Genomic DNA, 14,740 nt, shown 5'->3' with positions numbered 1-14,740 from the left:
TTTAATTTAATTAAATTGTATATCTTTATTTTAACATCAAAAAGTCAATTTAAAACGTGAATAATAAACACAATTTTCAATATAAAATTGTTCCTTAAAAAATAAAACCCCTTGTTTTTTTTTACCAAATAATTAATTTAATAGAAATGAAATAAAATGGCAGGTCCATCTTATAGGTTAATGGTTTCTACCAAGTCAACGTATAACAATATTCTAAATACCAACCGTATTTACTAAACACCGACCAAAATTTATTAAAATGTAATAAGTCCCTTATTATTTAACATATATTATAAAGGAATCACGTGATCGAGCCCGGCCTCCGAATATCATCCCCCCCCCCAAGACGGAACCACCGTTAGATTAAGAAAAAACATGATCATTGCTGGGATTCGAACCCATAACCATCGAATTGGTAAGAGACGCTCTTGCCAACTAGGCCATAGAGGCTTTCCAAAAATCACGATTTTTCAAATTTATTTAAATAAATTTGAAATAAACAAAATAAATGTAATAACCTTAAGGTAGTGACTATCATTAACTCATCTTGTAAATGAGTATTTTAAACCCGGCCCGGATTTTCAATAATTTTTAAGCCTGGTGATTTGGGTCTAGAATAGGATCGCCCTCTCCTCGACGGTGAAAAAGTCACTAATAGGGTTGATGTCAGGAAAGCTATCCGATTGTAAAAACCTTACTACGAAATCTCCTAATACAACAAAACATTAGTGGGGTAGAGCCCATGGTTCCCCGTGGGCTTCATAATCCACCTACGACAAAAAGAAGGGTGGGAAATCTGATAGAACCACGATTTGTGAAAATAAAACATGACTGCCATAAACGACTTGATAATAAGTGGAGAAACTAGTTTATGGGGGGATAGAGTAAGGGTCACATTGGGAGTATCATGGGAGAAGTGGCAGATGTATTGCATAGAAGACATATAGATGTGTCTGCATACAGGAGACCAGGTAGAAGTAATAGCGCAAGAACGATTGGCAAGACTAATGAAAAGTATAAATTCTTCTGGCAAGGAAGTAATGATGGTAAGGCTGGAGTTGGGGTATTGGTTGCGGAGAAATTGAGGCTAATAACCAGATAATGGTTATTAAGATGATTTTTGGTAGAAAGCTATATAATATTATCTCGGCATATATTCCATAGAGCTACTAAACTCTTGAAATATGCAATGAAGGTATTTGAGAGGGTGTTAGAGAAGCGGATAAGGAAACACTAAAATTGATGAAATGCAGTTTGGTTTTACATCGGGGAAAGGCACGACAGATACAATTTTTGTGGTGAGACAAATACAGGCGAAATATCTTGCGAAGGTAAAGAAGCTATATTATGCGTTTGTTGATTTGGAGAAAGCATTTGTCAGGGTGCCGCACGAGGTTACTAGATGGGCCTTGAGATAATCAGGTATGGAGGAATGGTTGGTTATGGCAATGTATGTAGGAGCACAAACTGTAGTACGAACGGATGATGGAGATAGTGAAAGCTTTGAAATAAAGGTAGGACTTCATCAAGGATCCGTGCTGAGTCCATTATTATTTATCTTAGTAATGGATGTGGTGGCTAGAGTCCCTGGGAGCTATTATATGCAGATGATCTTGTATTAATGGCAAACAGTAAGAATGAATTGCGTAAAATTTGTAAATGGAAGATGGCTATGGAAGCAAAGAGCTTGTAAATGAATGCAGCAAAGACAAAGGTGATGATTGGTGGAGAAAATCTAAATGGAGAAATCCGGCGAGAGGAGTTGCTAAAAATTCAATCCAATGCACCAGATGCCAGAAATGGGTATATAATAGATGTAACGGGAAAAAAAGAAATTTGATGTTAGCAAGAATGACCTTTATTTGTAGAACGTGCATAAAAGGGGTACATAATAGTGATAACGTAGAAATTGGTGGTCTGGATATTGGCAATAGGTTACCCCTAGGGAAAGTGGATAAGTTTTGTTATTTGGGTGATATGCTAAATGCAGATGGTGGTGTGGATTCTACCGTTGTTGCAAGGGTCAGACAAGCATAGTATGGAAGAAGTTCAGAGAGTTCGTCTATTCTAACAAATAAAAAAGGATCTCTGAAGTTAAAGGGGAAAGTTTACATAAGCTGTACGAGGAGTTGTTTAGTTTATGGCAGTGAAATATCGGGAATGAAAGCGGCTCACGAAGCCAAATTAGATAGAACAGAGATGGGGATGATTAGATGGATGTGTGGGGTATATCTGAGAGAGAGATGAACTAGCAAGGAATTGCGAGCAGGATTGGGCTTGGAAATGATTGGAGTGGTAATGCGACCAAATAGACTAAGATGGTTTGGTCATGTAGAACGTATGACAAAAGATGACTGGGTAAAAAAATCCACCTTGATGGAAGTAAGAGGATCAAGACCTAGAGGAAGGCCCAAGATGAGTGGACAAATGCGATAGCGGCGGATATGAGAAGCATTTATCTTACAAATATTGATGCTCAGGACTGTCAAAAATGGAAAAGAAAAATCAGAGAGAAAGCTGACCTACCTGGGTAAACCTGGAAATCGCCATAAAACGGAGAAGAAGAATTCGGCCCGCTATTTTTTAAGAAATTTTTTGACCATGTCCGGATTTTTGTTTTTATCATTTTTCGGCCCGGCCCAGAATTTTTAAAATTTTGTTATTCTAAATAATTCGACTTTATTTTACAAATTGTAATAATGGAAAATTGAAAATATAATGTGTAAATAAATATTTAACGTATTTGATTTTTTAGATTAATATATATTAGAGACCTGCAGAGATACCTATACACGGCTCAGCTTGAATTCTTTTTTAAAAAAATTTTTGGTTCGGCCTGGCCCGGGTTTTATATTTTTAGGCCTAGCCATATTTTTTTAAAATATATTATATTATTTGTAATTTTAATAGCTAATAACGAGTTAAAATATTTGGTTTTTAAATGTATATTTAAGAAAATTAAAAACACTTTGCCCGTGTACCGAAGTTTGGTCGATTCTGCAGGTATCAGATAAATTATTTTAAAATTATACCATCTTTGGTTAGATTACGGGCCTGGGCAGCGGTCTTTGATTTTTATGTAAAAAGGTAACATTTACATATGTGATAAAGGTTTAAAAATTTTTAATGTTAGAGTTAAAAGTTCAAGTAGTGTTAAACGCCTAAGTCTTGCCAACTTAGCCACGACTCGAGTCTTTAGTGGAAATACTCGGAATTAAGCCAACTCGATGAGCTACATAAATTACTGCCGACTCTTGAAATGTCATGTATTGGCTCATAAGCTTCTTAGATTTTGTGCTTATATCAAATATCACGTTTTTTATAATTTATACCCAAGCAATATATCATTTGCTTCGATTTAACCCGGACTCAATCTCATTGACCCAGCTCAATTTGACTTCATCCGGCAGTGGCCGGATATTTAATTTAGGATAAAAAATTATGAGAATTTACGAAAAAATTTTTAAAGAACTTTATTAAATTTCCTTAGGCTTAAGACGGACTTTAGATATATTGGATTCTTTATAATATTTATGTCTTGATTGCAAAATGGTTTAAATTAGTTTCATATTTATATTTTATTTTGTGATATATTAGATAAGGTGGATAAAAAAATTATTATTTTACTTTCATATATCTATATTACTTTTTATAAATTTGCGAGATAAAATATTTTCCCGATACATTACTGAAATGATCGATCACGAAAATGAGGGAGATGATTTGGCGAAATTGCGAAAAGAAAATCAATTATTGCGACAAAAATTGTCCGAATTGGGATATGGCATGTAAAAATACTCATTCTCGATAAATGTTAATCTTTTATTAGTGACGCGAAAAGATTTGATTGATACTACTACGATTCTCAGATATTTTGATGCGAGTTCATATAAATGTTTAACTTCATTACTCCACATTAAATTATTTCCTGTTTTTAGTAAATAATTTTTAATACCCTCCTTTACCACTCATCTAGCTCATAAGGGGCCAAAAAAATTTATAAGTTCGATGGCTTTATTTTCGAATTTTCAATGTTCATTTTTTTGCCTATATCTTTTAATTATTTATATTAAATGTAATAATAGTTTTTAAAAATTGATCTAATCCATCATTGTAAATTGATATCAAATCGCATAGTAAACTTATATACCATACACTTCATTATATAAATTTCAAAACAAAACTAAAGAATATATTTTTATCAGTTGAATATTAATAATTTAAAAATCCACCAACGTTAAATTATATTTAAAGCCTTATCATTTATGTAAGCAATCATAAAAATCGTTGTCATATTATTGATATTGACGGTATTTGTAATAAAAATTTATTTCAAAAATGTCCTATTTCTTGAAATTTATAGACACCTTTTTTGCAGAATTTATAAACTACAATAATATTTTATGCAAAAAAAAATGTATACAATAAATTATATTTTTACTAAATATAGCATTTTGCATTCCGCTCGTCCTTTTAGCAAGAAAAGTTAAAACAAATTAGCAATGGTAACATTTGCACTATCCTTTTCTTTTATAATGAGAATATATAAGTGACACTATGATAATAATAAAAATTCCATTATTCATTACTAAGGCGATTTTAGTTAAGGCATGAATGAAATTTTTGGTGGAAGGCATTTATATCAAGGTTCTCGACAGTGGCGTAGCCAGAATTTATCCATGGTAGGGGGGGGGGGGGGGGGGGGTTAAAAAATTTTGGGGATCCCGCCCCCAAACCTCCCTTTTTAAAATTTGCCAATATTTTATGCTTTATTAGTTTCTACTATAATAGCCAGTATAAATGTAAAAAAAATTAATAACAAAATTTTTTCCAAATCTATGATTAATAAGCGATTGAAAGCATTATTCTGAAAATTTTATCAATATTTAGTCAAATTTAAATTAATTAAATCCATTCGGTGTAGAAAGAACAAATATTCGCCCCCCCCCCCACAAACCTCTCATTTTTAATGATCACTCATACTTTGGTATGAATAACATCCCTTTATTTGTATTTATTTTAATGATAATATACAATAAAATACCAAAATTTTCGAATTTTATACAGATTATTATATTAAAAATTTATTCTAAATAACTATATTTTAATAAAATGTAATCACAATAAAATATAAGTAATTCTAAAACGGTATTTTAAAAATTATAATTTTACAATTATAATTAAGTATATTATCAAAATATAAATAATTCTTATTGCAAATGCAATACTTTTATTAAAAATAGTATAATATAAAAAATATATAAATATTATGACTAATTCATTATACATATAAAAATTTTATTACTAAGAACATATTATAATCATATTGCAATTTTATGATTTGAATTTATAAAGAGAGGTCTACCTTTCTCTGAGATTTGCTAATTCATCTAGAATCAAATTTTTATCAAGAATAATCTTATAAATATTTAATAGGGCTAATCCATTTAAACCGTTTTTACCGGTGCTGATTTTTATACCAAAATTCGACATCACAAAGTAGCTTATACGATCCTGCATTTCAAGTGTAATCAGCAATTCAGACTCAACCGGTAAAAGAAAATAAAAGTTTTTAAAATAAAATTGTGATTAATAAATCTTTCCTCCAATTGAAATAAAAATGTATCAATAAGTGGAATAAAAATATGTATTTTTGAAAAATCCTCAATTATATATGCATCTATAAGCGATTGGACTGTTTAGAAAACTACTTAGGTTTAAAAATTTCATCCCAAACATATTAGCGATCTTCTTTACTTTCTCGTATATTTCATAAAATTTATCATCCACATTATCTGATATTTGTTAATATCTCAACAATATCTTCTGCCCTATTCATAACCTCCCTTAAATCCAAATTAATATTTTGTAGCATTTTGCTAAATCAATAAAAAATAAACGCAATGAATTGATTAATGTGACTTCGTAATAGCCTGCAAAAGATTTTCAGCATCTGAAGAATTCTTTCCTTTGCTTGATATGTAGGATTCTAGCACTGAAAAAAATAACTTCATAATTCGATGAAAAGTCTCACTGACTGTTGTTTTCCAATAAATCTAGTTGGTCAAAATCTTTTTAGTTTTTTTTGATTATTTGAATCAAAATCATCAAACGTTCAAATTGTGAAAAAGTCACAAGCCGACGATATTTGTTTCTAAATTTTGAAAAATATATTATAAAATTATATAAAAATATCTATAATACATAATAAATTTCAATTAAATTAAAAAAATTTGGGGGGGGGGGGGGGGGGCGGTGGCCTTGTCTACAACACAAGTTCTCGACCCTAAATTTTTGACGGGTTCGGTAAGTTTCCAGATTCAGAATTTTTTAAATGGAGTTCGGTCCAGGCACGCATAATCCAGGTTTGGTATAAATAGAAATTACTATTCAACTGCCAAAACTATCAATTGAATGGAATGAAGTTTCGTTTCTAAAAATGAGAATAAAAAAAGTTTCAATATCTACTATTTTTATTACATCTAAACATTTTTCTGGTAAAAATTTGTAAAACGATAATAGTTATATCATAATGGAAAAGTAAAAACAAAAAATCAAGTTAGGATATACCTAATATTGTTTACTTTTACTTTAAAAAATTCAATCTTCTTCATCATTTAGTGGCTTTATCTGGGTAAGGTATTTTCCCCTCTAATCCCTTTCTCCATTTTTCGCTGTTCTGGGCTTAGATATTTACCACTTTCATCTAACTTATCTTTGATAGCCTTTGTTTTGTTCCCTGCACTTATAACCAACGGCATTTATTTAACCAATTGATTTTTACCTTCCACTCAACATTCAAACCATTTCGGTCTATTTCTTCTCACGACATCGCCTATTACTTCTTTCCTATTCCTTTCTCTCAATTCTTTGCTTGTTTCTCTATCAAAGATATCCCACATATCCATCTAACCATTCTTTCTAATTTGGCTTTGTGAGTCGTTTTAATTGCCCATTTATCGCTGACTCTTACATCATGTAATTTCTCACAGCTTCATAAACCTTTCCCTTCAAACTTAGTTATTTTTATTCGCTAAAATTGAAAACATCTCTCATTTTCAACAATGTCTTGCTACCAATGGCAAGTCAACGCCTCCATCTGCCCTAGGTGTATTCACCTAATTAGCAAAATTGCCTCACTTTTTTTGTTTCATTTCTAATATAAAAATAGTGTTATTACCATCATCTTGTACCACTTTCTTACACTTTAAACAAACAAATGCTGCACTTACCTTCTTCATGCTTCCTTTCACCTATCGTGAACCTATTTACGATAGCAGGAACTTATTAAAGTTTTTAGGAACACCTTTCCCACATATCCAGGTGCCTGTCTCTTCGATCTTTTCTAAACATTCACCTCCAAACATTACCTTCGTCTTTTCTATTTATTCTAAAGCCCTTCTCTTCCATAACCATCCTCCATCCGAATATTTTTACATTCAATTCCATCAAACCTTTTGCTACTATATTAAATCGTTAGCATTCAGTATTTCCTATGGAAGTCCTTTTTGCATTACTATAATAAATAATAAAACGCTCAATACGGCCTCAAAATTTTATTGGTTAAAATGGGGTGTGGTGATGGAAATTGAGTGCGAGTATATAAACCTAAATATTTATAGGTCAAGTTACTGTTCGGAAAAAAGTAATCACCAATCCGAATCCAGGTTTGGAATAAAACCCTAGTTGTCACATTTTTAAAGCCATTAACGGTATACGTACTGTAATAGAAACAATTAGCCTCAAAGGCAATTAAATATATGATGAATTTTAAATATATATATTATTAATTGTGTACGACGATTAATTGTTTGTTTTGTAAAAGATATATATATACTGCGGTACAAAATATAAAAAATAGTTAAAATTATAATAAAATTTGGTATCACTACAATGGTGCAGTCGTTTCAAATGGAGAAATATAATATAAAGGAGTGCAATATGGAAGTTTATTTATCAAAGATGGAATTCATATTTAAAATCGCAAAAATAGAAGACAAAAAATCATTTTTATTAGCGAATATTGGATTAAAGGTTTATTCTAAATTATTTAATTTGTGTTTGCCAAAGACATTAGAGGAAATATCATATGATGACATAATTAAACTTTTAAAAAATTATTATATGAAGAAGACGAATTTCATGTTAGAAAGAAATTATTTTTTAAAATGGAAAAAGAAAAAGATGAAACCATCGTATAGTATATTAAAAAATTAAAGATAAAGGCAAAGACGTGTGAATTTGAAGATATGTATAATACAGTATTGCGGGACAAATTAGTGTCAGGAATAATAATGGAAAAATATTAATGAAATTAATTAACACGCAGGACTTGACATGGGATAGTGCAATACAAATCGCGACCGCAATGGAGACTACAGAAATGATGTCGTATGAAAAATTATATGCAGGGAAGGAGATAAATAAAATCTCAAAAACAGTAACAAGGGAGCAGTATGACAAGTACAAACCAGTATCAAAAATTATTTGCTAATGTTGTGAATTAGGAGATCACATAAAACCTAAGTGCCCTAATTTGAATGCCATCTGCCATAATTGTGGGATAAAAGGACATTTACAAAAAGTATGCAGAAGGAATTGTGGGAAGAAAGAATATATTCGAACGATAGATGTTCCAGAAAATGAGCGAGAAAGTTTTGAGGATTGGGACTTTCCAGAGGAGTCTCGAGAAAAATTTGAGGTGAAATTATTGATAGATAAAATTTTTATTAAATTTTTAATTGACACAGGATCGGCAGTCTCCATTTTGAATATAGAAGACGTTTACCATTTAAAAATACCAGCAACAAAAACGGATATTATTTTAAAATCTTATAATAATGTAATGATCAATAGTAAAGGTAAATGTATATTACCCGTTAATTATATGAATAAAGTTATATATCATGAATTTATTATTGTAAACAATGGGATTAATTTGATAGGTAGAAACCTAATAAACAAATTAAAATTAATAAAAATAAATCAATGTGATATAGTTAATGAGGTTTGGGAGAATAATATTGTACATAAATTTTCCTTATTATTTACTAAAAAATTAGGTTTAATAATAGGGTTTAAGGCCAGTTTAGCGGTAAAATCCAACCCTCAGTTTCAATGTATGAAAAGTAGACCGATACCATTTGCGTGGAAGGCAAAACTCGAAACGGAATTACAACGACTGTAATATATGGGAGTTTTAGAAAGACTAAAATACTCGAATATCGCTTCTCCGATTGTGCCCGTATTGAAGAAAGATGGATCTTTACGAATTTGCGGTGATTTCAGATAAACGGTTAATACAAATATTTTGATAGATAAATATCCTTTACCCAGAATTAATGAATTATTAGCCACCTAGGTAATGGGTGTAAATATACAGTATAAGATTTATCCGAAGCGTATTTTCAAATAGAGCTAGATGAGGAGGCAAAAAAACTGTTAGCAATCAACACGCCTAGTGGATTGTATCGTTTCACACGACTTCCGTTTGGGGTAGCCTCAGCGCCAGCGATTTTTTAACAAGCAATGGATTCATTATTAAAGGGATTACCTAGAGTAGCGGTATATTTGGACGATATAATAATTACGGGGGAATCAATTGAGAGTCATAAGAAAAATTTGATTAGCGAAGAGGGAATTACGACAACAAATAAGAATGTCAATGCAATTTTAGACACACCGTTACCTAGAAACGTTAAAGAATTACAAGCTTTTATCGGTATAATAAATTATTATCAAAAATTTATAAACAATTTTTCGACTATTGCCTATATATACTGCGGTACAAAATATAAAAAATAGTTAAAATTATAATAAAATTTGGTGTCACTACACGTACCATTTGTGAAACATCTATTTTGAAATAAAAATTTAACCATTTGTTATTTACTTTAATAAAATTTATTAATATATTTCAGAAACCTGCAGAGATACCATATGTACTATTTTTAATTTTAATTGTTAATGGCTATTTAAAATATTAGGCCCGTGGGTATTTTTTAAAAAAATTTTTAGACCCGGTGGCCACGCCGGGCCTGCAGGTCAATGATATATTTAAGTAGATATTAATGAGTCTTATTAAAATATGTGAAAAAATAATATTTACCACCCCTAATTCTGCTTAAACCATAAAATTTTTAAGTTAATAATTCCTCTTATTCTTTCTATTTCTTATATGTCATATATTGTAAAAATTTATAAATATTTGTGGTGATAAGCAACTAGTTGTTACTAACCGTATTCTTAACTTTGGCCACGAGTGTATAACTTCAAATCGTACTAAAATGTTAAGTGTGAATGAATAAAATAAATATATATTAAAAAATTTGATTTTTTTTATCGGTTATTTCTATCTTTAATCTACAGATATCGTTCATTTTGGCTTTACCATATCTCCCTATGGGTGCCTACCTTTTACACCCCTTCAAAAAATTAAAGACAAACCATTCTTACCCCCCCCCCCTTCCCCTTTCACATTAATCAAGGTGGTTTGGGGCTTTTCCCTCTTAATTTATTTTCTTTGTCAGCCGTCCTTTCTTTTTATTCATTGCGAAGTTATAAGTAAGCTTATAAGTGGTAGTGATTCTATTTAAAACTACTTGTAAATTATGCCAGAAAAATGTATCTATTTATCTCTTCCACAATCCTCGGTAAAAAGAGACTTTCTTAACCCTCTTCTGGCTAATTATGAAATTGGTGAAGACTAATCCATTCTTTGAAGACACTCTTATCCTCAAATGATGCCAATCTTGGTCTATTGCTATCCAATGAGAAGGAGGGCGACCAAATAATATAAACTAGGCGGTTTATGTCTACATATGTGAAGGGTACGTAAAAACTCCGATCCTAATAGCCGTCCTACCCTGTTTATATTCTAAAGGATGGTTAAGTCGCTAATAATCTCAAACAAATTAGGGATGACCAATTACCAAAACCTCCTGTAACCCGTACACTTATCCTTGTCAGTTGGTTTCGAGTAAAAGACCTTATTTGGGATTTCACTTGCGTCTCATAATTTTCCTACAACCCAAATATCGATCCGATTATTATAGTTGAAAGGTCAAAAATAAAGTACCACGACTTTACTGAATTTCACTTTATTCCAATAATTATTTCTAACAATGGGATCATAGGCTCACATTTTTTAAGATTCTAAGTTTAAAAAAATTTTAAATTAATGGAGATCATGAATCCACTTTTAAAATGTTACAATCAACTCAAATTGCCATGTTCAGACAACTCTTAATTTTATCGAATTTCAATAACAAACTTTTTTGCCACCCCCTCTTATATATTTTTTTTATATTAATCTTGAAATTATTAACATAATTTACACTATTTTAATATTTTTAATAAATTATGCTATTTATATATTTTTATAAAAGGACAGAACTTTAAAAAACAGATATGCTGACATGTGTTCATGTCAACACCTAGGCATGTTCGGAAATTAGGACCTTAATTTTATTAAAACCATAGGAAAAAAAGGAGACAGATTACATGCGACCAAATGATTCTACCTTTGTAAGCGCCGGTCCAATTTTCTAAGCATAGTACCTTTTTTAGTTATTTTTATTATTTTCAATATAAATTTTTTTAAATATAATTTTTGATATTGTTTTGTATATTATTTTCTAAATTGAAACCATTTTTTAATATAATTCACAACTAAAAAATAAAAGAATTTATAAACTATCTTAATATTTCATCTTCACTGTAATCATATTATAAAATATTCATCAATTTTTTAAATTAGAAAATATTTGTAACTTAAATAGAATCTTTTCAATGAAAAAATATTTCCATTTTTTGGCGGCGGGGTTATTTTTGATATCAAAAAGATATCTAGGGATCTTTTTATACTATTCTGGAGTATTAAGAGAATTTTTCCAGATTATTTTCTTAAAACTTTATTCCGAGGAATTAATTTCCGACAATTATCTTCTAGGAGAATTTTTCTACTTACCAATTTCGATCATGGTAGATAATCGAGTCATATTAAAGAGTAGATAATTTATCAAATTTAATGGTCATAAATGTTAATGTAACCTCAACAGGGATCCGAACCAGTATGTAAAAAATTATAATGGATACGTTTTGGTTACGGTTCTTAAGAAAAAGTATATAAAGGTTCGGTTCAGCTAATTATAAAGGTTCATTACGGTTAGAAAATTTTTTTTTATTGAAGGAACATCATCGTTAATTTATTATTATTATAAGCATCTATGAATTATATATAAAAAAATTATATAAGATTGAAAATAACTCATTTTTAAATATATTATTTGAAAGTATAAATAATATATTTTCTAATATAAATGGATTCCTTTTTGTTCGTTGTGAGGATAACACATAGCCCCGAAAAGGCCCTTTCTACAGAAACTTGTGTTGTGGGAACCGCCAGTACTATAAGAGTAAGTTATATAATTCTGGATATTCAAATTATTTCCATTTCTAAAATCAGAGTTGTTAACGCTCCTTTTTAAAAGTAGCTAACTCCCGCTCCCGCTACTACATTTTTTAAAGGAGCTAGGTCCCGCTCCAAGTAATGGAGTGCCACTCCATAACCGCTCCTTTGATTTTTATTTTGAAGGTAAAGGAAACAAAATCATATTTTTTTATCAAAAAGCTTTATTTATATTAAATGATCTATCAAAATATTTATTTTAAAAGTAATAAATTTTCTAAATTAGAATCTAACAAACATCTACGCCTCTCCCCTAAGACCTGTTTTGCAATACTAAATAGGCACTCCACAGGAGCACTAGAGGGAAGCAGGGTATTGTATTTTATAAAGATATTTTTTAATTCAGGGAATTTATCAAAAATAGTAATTTTAAAAAATATTTGTCCAATATATTATCTTCCTGATGATCAATTTCATGGAATCCAAAAAAATCTTCCAAATTAATTTGTATTTAAAAGAAAGATTTTTTACTTTTAGAAGCTTTTTTAGATTGAAGCTGCTCACTTATGAAAATTAAATAGTTTTATTTAAACACAAAAGACATTTTGCCCTTAAATTTGTTTGATGATTTGGATCAACATCTTTTAGAAGTTTAAAATATTTTTTGTATGATGGAATGCAAATTCGATCATCTATGATCTCTAAATCCATAATATCTAAAACTATTTTTTATTATATACCTATAAAAATGAATATAATATGACTTACAAGATTTTCCAAAAATTTTTCAATATAAAAAGGAAAATTTGATGTTTATTATTAAAATGATTAGATGAAAAACCAATATAAAACTTGGCCAAACATTTAATAATGGATAAATTTAAATTAAATAAAATTTCATTTTTATTGAATTTTAATTAATAAATATTATTAATATTTAATAAATAATTAAATTTATACATTAAATTTAAAGGAGCGGTGGAGCGGCGCTCCTCCATTCCAGCCCTAAAGGGAGCTAGCTCCTGCTCTTCCTCCCCAATTTTAAAAAAGGTGTTTTTTGAAAAATGTAGCGGCGCTCCACAACTCTGTCTAAAATATAAATATTGAACTGGCTTTAACCGGTTTAACTTTTTTTATAAAGGTTCTTTTTACTCCTTCAAAAAATAATTATATCGGTTCGGTTCAGATATTTATAACGGTTCATTACGGTTCACACCGGATCCTGAACCTCAATGCCTTGATCCTTGATCCATGTTTCAAAAAGGAAAAGAAATCATTGAGGGTGAATAAAATCTTTAAAAAAATAGAGCCCAAAGAAATAAAATTGGTAGTATTAAATTTGTGATATCCTTTTTATAATATAAATAAACTATATATATATATATATATATTAGTGTTGTTAGGGTAAATTACCTATAACTAGTTACATTTTTGCTAAAAAATAACTGTAACTAGTTATATTTTAAAAATTGTAACTTGTTATATTTTTGACAATGTAACTACCAAAAGTAACTAGTTACTTTTAAAAATATGTATTTATAAATCTAAATAAAGGAAGATAATGATTCAGATATTGAATACATTTCAAAAGAAGATATAATGTCATCCTCTGGGCTAACCAATTATAATATAAATGACTTCGACTACCTTCCCAGGCATCGAAGATGTTCCTGTCACACATAACTTAGTGGCAACACAAGATGCCAATAAAATACTTTTAGACAATGAGAATTATAGGAAAGTGTATAAGGTTGCTATATCTAAATGTCAACGTTTGTTAAATACACAAAACAAATCTGGGCCATTAGCTAAGCAAATTAAAAAGAGAAAAACAAATATATTATGAAATTTGAAATAAATTTTTTTAAAATTAAAACGCCATTTTACAGGATCGGATAATTTAAGTAAAATATTGGTCAGATCCGATAAAAATATCTATACATCATTAGTTAATAATAAAGGCGAAACAATTTAAACAACTAAAAATTAGTTGTACTCTTATTAGACCCAATTCCGATTCCTGAAAAATTTATAAGGGGTTTTTGTACCATTTTTTTTTAAATATAATAGGATATTCTGATTCTTAGATTACCAGGTTCCCCAGGTTCTGATTTCAAATTCCTATAATATTTAATAAAATTAACTGAATAAAGACATAACATTTAAAATAATTAACTGTAAAGCATCATCAGAACAATTAAAAATATTTGCAATTTTATTATAAATCAAACAAAAGTAGTATAACATATTCAACAACGTGACATGCGAGTACAGAAATATATTTTATATCATTTTTATCAAAACGTTACTTCTAACTAAATAGTTATATAG

General features: G+C 29.6%; 1 protein-coding gene across 5 annotated transcripts in view; it reads left to right on the top strand.

Annotated features, from left to right (window-relative positions):
- LOC135923035 (uncharacterized) overlaps positions 1 to 4,262 on the top strand; it is a 155,717-nt gene extending 151,455 nt beyond the window's left edge. For all 5 annotated transcript variants that reach the window (XM_065457634.1, XM_065457636.1, XM_065457635.1 and 2 more), the window contains 2 exons: positions 3,665 to 3,788; positions 3,830 to 4,262. In XM_065457634.1, coding sequence (XP_065313706.1) covers positions 3,665 to 3,788; positions 3,830 to 3,851 — 146 coding nt within the window. In that variant the 3' untranslated portion in view covers positions 3,852 to 4,262. The remainder of the gene's footprint in view (positions 1 to 3,664; positions 3,789 to 3,829) is intronic.
- The last annotated feature ends 10,478 nt before the right edge of the window (positions 4,263 to 14,740 follow it).

Source organism: Gordionus sp. m RMFG-2023, chromosome 1 (assembly GCF_954871325.1).
Source record: "Gordionus sp. m RMFG-2023 chromosome 1, tfGorSpeb1-WG-v2, whole genome shotgun sequence".
Taxonomy (NCBI): domain Eukaryota; kingdom Metazoa; phylum Nematomorpha; class Gordioida; order Chordodea; family Parachordodidae; genus Gordionus; species Gordionus sp. m RMFG-2023.
This window is presented reverse-complemented; position numbering and strand designations above follow the sequence as displayed.